The sequence below is a fragment of the Miscanthus floridulus genome, unplaced genomic scaffold (assembly GCF_019320115.1).
Source record: "Miscanthus floridulus cultivar M001 unplaced genomic scaffold, ASM1932011v1 fs_118_3, whole genome shotgun sequence".
In the NCBI taxonomy this organism is placed as follows: Eukaryota; Viridiplantae; Streptophyta; class Magnoliopsida; order Poales; family Poaceae; genus Miscanthus; species Miscanthus floridulus.
Window position 1 is genome coordinate 51,509 of NW_027096218.1, and position 8,492 is coordinate 60,000.

At 44.5% G+C, this 8,492-nt stretch overlaps 1 protein-coding gene across 1 annotated transcript; it reads left to right on the forward strand.

Moving 5' to 3' along the window:
- Positions 1–2,149: 2,149 nt before the first annotated feature.
- On the forward strand, positions 2,150–5,973 carry LOC136530399 (nuclear pore complex protein NUP43-like). Its single transcript, XM_066523142.1, has 5 exons — positions 2,150–2,792; positions 3,838–3,907; positions 5,039–5,273; positions 5,360–5,433; positions 5,555–5,973. Exons 1-5 carry the CDS (start codon positions 2,197–2,199, stop codon positions 5,627–5,629), a joined length of 1,050 nt encoding a protein of 349 aa, XP_066379239.1. The 5' UTR covers positions 2,150–2,196; the 3' UTR covers positions 5,630–5,973.
- Positions 5,974–8,492: the final 2,519 nt, after the last annotated feature.

Consider the following 8,492-nt stretch of genomic DNA (forward strand, 5'->3'; position numbering starts at 1 on the left):
ATGAGTTGTATTCTGAATATTCGATGCACTTCCTCTTGCCATCCTGGCCCTTTGTACTGGCTGGGTCTTGTCTTCGCTTCTGTCCGACAGTCCAGCCCCATATGGCAGTCCATCCTACATATACCCCTGACATACATGCATTGCTTCAATCTAGTTAGCCTGCCATGTAGATCGAGTACACCCTATTTTTCGTTGCTGGCTTGCGTGGTGATGTAGATCAGACGTGGCCATGTTTGCTGTTGCTAATCGGGAGAAGTAGTAGTGCATAGCAGCTTTGCCTCCTTCGGAGACGAAGAGTTCAGCGCGGGATGACGACGGGCTTATCGGCGCATGACACCGATGAGTTGATGTCGATGACAGCAGCACAATCGAGATCTTAGCTTTGGATGAAAGTGCATGAGTACGAGGGAGTCTTGCATTATTACTAGCTCGCATCCCACGGCTCCGTAGATCCAGATGTATACATGCTCGTATATCTTCTTCAATTACTCCAGTTAGCTTGCAGGGCCGATTAGCATCTTCGATGGAAACACAGCTTATGTTGATTTATCGCCGGCCGCCGCTTGATCGTCGGAATGCAGTACATGCAAAATTAGATCCCGATGCCGAAGGATGCTGCCGCCGGAAGCCAGGTGCCATGGATGACGTTGGTTTTGAGATGCGCCATCTGGTTTGTTATGGGATCAGCACGTACACTCTTTACCTGGTAGTCACTATCGACGAAATATGGTTGACAGTCTACAGAGGGATATACTCACGATAGTAGATGAATTAATAGAGGTGCACGAGAGACGAACTAAATGGTAACATAGGCGCGGAGACAGCGATTTAGATAGATTCAGACCATCCCAAGTCAACGTAATACCCTATGTTATGTGTCTTTGGTGGATTGTATATTATGATGAGATGAAATAGAGGGGTCTCTACCCGTCTTATATTGCATGGGGGTAGAGTTACAGGTCGGTTGAATCTAATCCTGATGATTACATAATATCTACTTCCTCTGTCCCAAAATAAGTGATATTTTGGGTTTGTTATAAGTCAAACCATTTTAAGTTTGACCAAATTTATAGAAAATAATATCAATATTTATGATACCAAATAGGTAGAATATATAAATATATTTCATAATAAATCTAACAATATTTATTAGGTATCGTAAGTATTAGTAGTTTTTTTTGTAAATTTGGTTAAATTTTAAAAAGTTTGACTTGGGACAAACTCAAAACATCACTTATTTTGGAACGGAGTGGGTATTTACGAGAAATACGACATCTTAACATATCCGATCAGATGATCCTTCATCGTCAAGGATTCTTCATATAGTCTTGCGGTGCACGTCGATCCGTGCCGTGTACCGCGTGGCTTGATGTTATGGGCTGGTTTCCCCTAGCGGTTGCGCTAAGACGTTCTTCATGCCTAGGACCTCGCCGAGTCACCGTTGCCTATGCCTACGGCTGTGACGAACAACTCCTACAGCCTGCACTTCGAGTCCCTGGCAGAACAACGCGTGGGAAGAACAACTTCATCCGCGCGCATGCCGTAGATTGGGTTCGTTTGGTTTAACCAATGTTTTGGTTTAGGAGAAAGGAGAAAGGAGAAACGGAGTGGAGACGGTTTGGATGCACGTGCATTAATCAAATGGTTTGGTGTGGGTAATGTTGGGGGTTTTGGCCCATTACCAGGTTTACTTGCGACTCACGAGGCGAGTGTCCGCTACAATCCGCTTGATTTCTTAGGTTACGTGCAGGGCTATTTTGGTCTTTTATTGTGATCTGAGTATATATGAGAATATATTAAAAATAGAAAATAAGAGAAAAAAATAGAAATTCCTCAGATCACGTGCCTATAGTTAAATTTTCAAAAATATATGAACTGAATGTCGAATGTAGAGAGATGCGCATGTTGAGAGTGAAATATCGAAATTTATCTTCTCTTTTTGACTAAGTCAAATGCATACAGTTTATGTTCATCAATTGCCAAAATCCAAAAAATCACTGCACCGGAGCCTACATGCATTCAAACATGAGCTGCATTATAAAGTTGCAATTTTATTTTATTTAAAATCAAAATCACATATAACATCTGAGTATATTTTTTAATTGCTTAATCCCTGGCAATATCTTAATTACTGATTGCAGTTCGGGGTTCCGTCCATTTCGCCCCCACGAACCCTAAAACCTCCAAACCCCAGCAATGGCGGATTCCCCCTCGTTCCGCCGCCACCCGCTCGCCTCCTCCGTCGATCTCGTCCGCTGGCTCCCTTCCTCCTCCACCTCCCCTTCCGGTCGCCTCCTCGCCGCTGCCGTCCACGACCCCACCTCCGGCCCCGCCGCCTCCAGCATCCACCTTCTCCCCCTCTCCGACCCTGGCTCCCCGCTCGCCTCCCTCCCGCTCCCGTCCCGCGCCACGGCACTCCGCTGCTCCCCTGCTGCGCTCGCCGCTGCCACCTCCTCGGGCTCGCTCCACTTCCTCCCCTCCTCGTTCGACTCGGACGCCGCAGTGTCCGTCCCCGGCGGCGCGGGTTTCCATGTGGGCCCTGTCCGGGGCCTCGACTGCGGTGGGGAGGAGTGGGTCACGGCGGGGGAGGACGGAAGAGTGCATTTGGTCGGCGGTGCAGCGGACGGGAGAGTGGTGGCGAGGAGGTTGTGGGACGGGAAAGGAATGTCAGGGTATGAAGCCGCCAGGTGGGCGTCGCCGGTGGAGTTCGCCACGGGGGGCGCCGGATGTGGTGTGCAATGGTGGGATAGGAGGAAAGGGGACGCCGTCGTGGCGCAGTGTAACGGCATCTGGTGAGTGTAGGAAAGCCTGGATCTTTAGGATTGCCTTTCTGGTTTATGTTCCTGTTAACGATGGATTTCTGGTAGTTGTAATAGATTACTTTTATGGTTTCTTGTGGATTGGTACATTATGTCAGCACCTTTCAAAATATTGGTACATCCACACATTGCTTTGATGAACATGTTTCACGAACATTTTAGTTATGTCAGCACCTTTCAAAATATCGGCACATCCACACATTACTTTGATTAACATGTTTCACAAACATTTTAGTTATGTTATGTCAGTACCTTTCAAAATATTTTCACATCCATATCTTCCACTATGAAAGCCCAACTCAATGTTCACCATTTGTAATAAATGTTCCTAGCTATGCATAAGCTCTGGTGCAGAGTTCGGTTTATTGTGCATCTCTATCAATTTTGGTTTAGGCTGTGCATTACCAAAGATGCTTTCAGTACGGTTTGGTGCATACCTGTTAATATTGAAGATACTTTCTGGATGGTTTGATGCATGTCTGTTTCTGTCTTTGTTCTGAACTGATAAATGGGACTGCCATTTAAGTTTATTGTAGTTGTGCAATAGTTGTAGTTGCTGCTTGGTTTCATTCCAATCTCGCCCACTACACTTTTATGTGAGTACATTTGTAAGATCTTGATGACATCTGTGAATTATGGTTAAAAGAAAATCTGGTGTACCAAAAACATGCTTATTCTCCAAAACTCGTGTCATGTATTACAGATTTATGGTACATACACAGAAAGTTTACATTGAGCCATTGAGGTGAAATTTATAGATTTAAATTTGTTTTCAACTGGTGGCTGAACCATGTATTCTACAAGATCGAAGTAGTTTTCGTATATCAATTGAAAATCCCAGCTCTGGTGGCCTCCTGTAACTGCCCTCTTTAAAGTAAGCTGTCAACTATGCTGCTAACAGATGAGATAAAATAGAAAATAGCGAACTCCAAACATTCTTGGTGTCATGTGTTTTTCATTGTATCTGTTATGCCAAGCGCTGCTATCTTGCTGACAATGGGTGAACTTGCAAATACAGGGGTCGTGGCATAGTTACTGGAATGGTGCATTCTATTGACATTCATCCGTCAAGAAAGCATATCTGTGTGGTAAGATCAATATGTGGTATCAAATGCAAGTTTACTTTGAATAAATAAATTATTTTAGTTAAGTGTTATGTTTCATCTGAATAGATTGAGGATCTAACCTCCAGGATAACAAATCGTCCCAAGTACCATGTAACTAAGTGATGAACTGATTTAGGTTGTTGATGGTTGAGCAAATTAATGTACACCAATAAGCTTCCATTTGAAATATGGAATTCATTCGGGAAATAAGATGTCAAGTGTCAACTATATCAAGCAGCGTTCAATCTTTTTTCCCCAAAATTCCTTTGAAAATTCATATATATCCCAAACAGGTCTTGATTTTTCAATAAGAGGTAACCTAGATCAATGCACTAGAGAAATCTTGCAAGTGAAGTTTAGACAAATGGAAAAGAATCAACAGCACCTTGTTTGTCAGTTTCAGTTGTGTTATTTTCTGACTTCGGCGGTTCGGCCAGTGGTGGTATTTTCTGACTTCAGCCTCAGAGCTAATGGTAATTAATACCTTTGTAATGATCTCCATGTTAAGAAGAAGCTTACCTTGTGTATAATCCAAAGTATTAAAATGGAAAATACAGAACTATGATCTATATACACCTTGAAGGCATTAGGTTATATTTGTCGAAGCAGTTTCACTTTCTACATTTTTCAAATGTAAAATGTTTAACAGAGCAGCTTTTTCATGCAATCAAGAACCAGAGGTTTATGTTGGCTTACCTCTTTTTTCTGAAACTGATTTGCTGTTTTATAGAATTATTTTGCCCTATGATATGAAATATCCAAATTCATCTAAATATTTAGTTAAATTGAGATGAGTTGGTTAATGTACTAGTGTCCATGCCCTCTAGTGTATGCTCTTGCACCCGTGGATACCTAATAAGTGAGCCTGAGCAGTGAGGCATACTGGGCCTAGAGGACTCTAGCTAACATAGTCCACTGGGAGCTTGGATTGTATGGATGCAGGTCACTGCATTGGTGACAGTGAGGAGCACAAAGCTCATGTTATTGCTAGTGCGCAGACCCTTACTGTTCCAATTTTAGTCCACCCCTGTTGAGCACATAGTTGAAATGAGTTTTATGGGTGTGATTACGTGAGTCATATCTGCAGCATGGCTCATTTCTGAATGTTTGCAGGTGGGAGGGTCATCAGGGACCATATTTGCCTGGGATCTGCGGTGGCCGCAGCAGCCGATACCACTCTCTGGTGTAGGCCTTAATGGAACAGCGGAGCCTGCGTGTGAAAGTGAGGTGTGGGAGGTTCTTTTTGACACTTACACTCAGTCTTCTGATATCATCTCGTCTGCATCGGCAAGAATATTGCCAGTGATGATGTGTTCAGAGGATGGGATCCTTGCAGTTGTCGAACAAGGTAAGTGAGATGTACATGTAGCGTTCGGGTTGTCGGTGTTTAGTGTTCACCCATCTTTACTTAACGTGCCTTTTTTCGATTAGCAGATGAGAGACCTTTTGAATTGCTTGCTGAAGCTTGTGCTATCAACTCCTTTGACATAGATCCTCAGAACCCCTCTGTAAGTCCTTGACTTCACCTGGTCAAGTGAACAGTTTTTGTTATTTTTTGAGGGGTAACAGTTTTTGTTATTTATAGGTAATGTCAATATGTTATGTTAATACTGTTATGGATTTTCGCAGGATGTTGTTTGTGCATTGGAATGGGAATCGATTGGTGTCCTAACTCGTGGGAGAGATGCAATGGCAGAAGAATGAAAAGTTTCACCACCCAGGGATCTCAATCAGAATTTTCTGCAATGTTGCTGAAACTACTGTTATCTTCTGACTTCTGAGGGCTTCCATATTCAGGGACCATTCTAATACTCATGGTCTTGGGCAACGGTAGAAGGAATAAAGCGTGCATGACAAGGGCTCTTTCCTGTCTTACTAACCCTGTGTTGTATCGTTGGAAGTTTTACTAATTATATGAGCTTCTGTTGCCATGGGTAGTTGCAGATTGTAGAAACCTTTTCTGGTCTAGCTTCAAACTGTCATGCTAACTGCTGACAGTTTGAAGGAGAGTGATCACAAACAATTCAATCCTTTTAGTTGGGGGCTAATGGACTTGAGCTATAATTTGTTTCATAATGTTTCCGTTTTCCCTAGCACGCCTTGTGGTATTAAATCGGCTCCTGGACATTATGGATTCCATTACGTATTTGGTTCATCTGGCTGACAATTTAGAAATTCTTGTTACTACTGCATAACTGAATCTGAAGGTGGACAGTGCTTGTCGAGGGGTACATCCATCTATGTATATAAGCCAAGGGCAAGACACCGACAGCTCACACTGCTGCTATACAAATTTTGAAATGGAATGGATGTAAATTTTGAAATGGAAAGGATGTAAATTTTGAAATTTTGTTCATCTAGCTGAGCCAACACTGACAACAAGACAGGAAGGCACCGTTTTGTTTTAAAAGATATCTTGTTTCAGGGTCCGTTTGGTTGGGCTTTTGGCTTTGGCTTTTGGTCCTAAAAGTCAAAAGCTCAACGAAAGAGGCTGCTTTTTCAGAAGCAGCTGTTTTTCTGTAGTACATTTTTGAAAGCTGGTTTGACCCTGCTTTTGGCTTTTGGCTTTCTGCTTTTCGAAATTGGTGGAATAAAAAGCTCTTCCATAGTTGTTTCAAGAGAGATAAAGATAGAAGGTATATTTTATACTTGTTTAATCAAACAGCTTTTAGCTTTTCTATAGCTCATAGCCCACAGCAGCTTTCCCACAGCTCACAGCCCACAACAGCTTTTTCCCACGGCCACAGCTCAACCAAACACACTCTCATTTTGTTCCCAAGTGTAACTTCTTTAATTTTGATCAAGTTTACAAAATGGTGTATCAATATTTACAGCTTCGAACTAGTTTTGTTGAATCCGCCTCCAATTGAGGTTTTATAGAAGCATTTAATGATGGAGGAGATATCTTTTATTAGAACGAAACTGGATGTACACTGTTTTCAAAACTATAAGGTTATGAAACATGTGGAGCTATCATTCTAAATTTTGATCAAATATATATATAAAAAATATTCTCTCGATTTATTTTGGGACAGAGAGAGTAGACATGTTTGGATCCGAGTACACTGTTTGATTTGTTTATCTATTCTCTTGATTTATGCTTAAAAAGTTTTTATTGCTAGCAAGGGCGAGTCAGAACTGTTCTCCATTCCTAGCAAAGGCTAGCCTTGTCGAATTAGACAAGGCGATGTGGGTACGTGAGAAAACCAAATGCATCCTAATAATTTGTTCCGGTGGGAGAGCTAAATGGGCTCCTGTGGCGATGCAAGGCAAAACCACCAAATGGGCTGCTTGGTTCTTTTTTCCGTGCACACCCGTCAACACGGCATCTTTTTTCCGTGCACACACCGGCCGCTCGCCGCCAACGCGGGAGAGCAGAATCGGCTTGCATGGTTCGGCAAGGAAAAGCTTTGCCCAAACAAGCTAGCTTGCTAAGCAAAGCAAGGTCCTAAAACAACCCTTGTTGCGCACTATTGTGCCTTGCTGGACGAGGATACCAAAAAAGGCATTGCGTTTGGTAATCTTGTCTGAGCGTTTCGTGGACCGTGCTGACAAGATTCGGCTTCAAATTGGCTCGCCCGCAGAAGCGAGCCGGGTCAGCCAGGTGAGGCGAGGCAAGCCTTTGCCAACAACCAAGCAGACATTCTTGCCAGGTAAAGCTAGGCAAGGCAAAAGAACCCAGAAGGCCAGAACCCCAACAGGCAGAGAGAGTCCACAGCACAGCTTGTTTCATTTCATATACCTACCCCTTTACCAACCATGGCCGCGGCGGACCCTCGCCGGTGGCCGCTCCTCCTGCGCCTCGGCATCGCCCTTGGCATCCTGCTCGCGGCGGCTGAGGCTTGGACAGGGGAGATCCGCGGCCGCGTCGTCTGCGACGTCTGCGGCGACGCCGCCATCGGCGCGGAGGACCACGCCCTCGAAGGTCAGTCTCAGCCCCGTACACCTGCCTCCTCCTCTCCCCTCGTGCGGATTTATCGACCGCCCTCTGCGCTGCGCCCTGTGGTTCCCCAGCTAGGACCGCTCGAGCGGATCTGGGGTTAGGCGGTTGGCTGCGTCAGGTCTCGAAGTCATCCGATTAATCGCCAATAGTCGTCCTAATTGATATCCTGAACTCGCCTAGGGGCCACGACTCGATTAGCCCGATTAGTTTTCTTGTCGCCTGGTTATTCATCGACTAATCACGGTTAATCGGATGACTAGAGGGTGGATGGCCAGAAACAGAATGGAATTGCTGGGCAGCTAAGAACATGGGCTGCATCTGGGACCCCATTTCAAAGGCGTCACCAGACGTCCAGGCGTACCCAGCTCGCCTTGGGGAACAGTGGCGCCTTGTCGCCTAGGTGCCACCTAGGTGTCCTGGCACACCCAGCTCTCGCTTGGACGCCTAGTCGCCTTTGAAACCATGATCTGGGATGGTTTGGGCTTATGCTTTTCATCCCAATTTGCAACTCAACATGCAGCCACCACCCTAACCCTTACTCTCACTCTGTCTCGCATCTCACTTGTCCAGCCACTCTACCAGCCAACTGATCAATCCAGAGTCATCTTCATGATCTGTGCTCTA

Excerpts from the sequence above, each read along its gene's own strand:
- LOC136530399 (XM_066523142.1), top strand. The coding sequence starts at position 2,197 with ATGGCGGATTCCCCCTCGTTCCGCCGCCACCCGCTCGCCTCCTCCGTC. Across the intron at positions 3,908-5,038 it reads CAAGAAAGCATATCTGTGTG|GTGGGAGGGTCATCAGGGAC; the intron begins GTAAGATCAATA and ends GAATGTTTGCAG. Across the intron at positions 5,274-5,359 it reads CCTTGCAGTTGTCGAACAAG|ATGAGAGACCTTTTGAATTG; the intron begins GTAAGTGAGATG and ends TTCGATTAGCAG.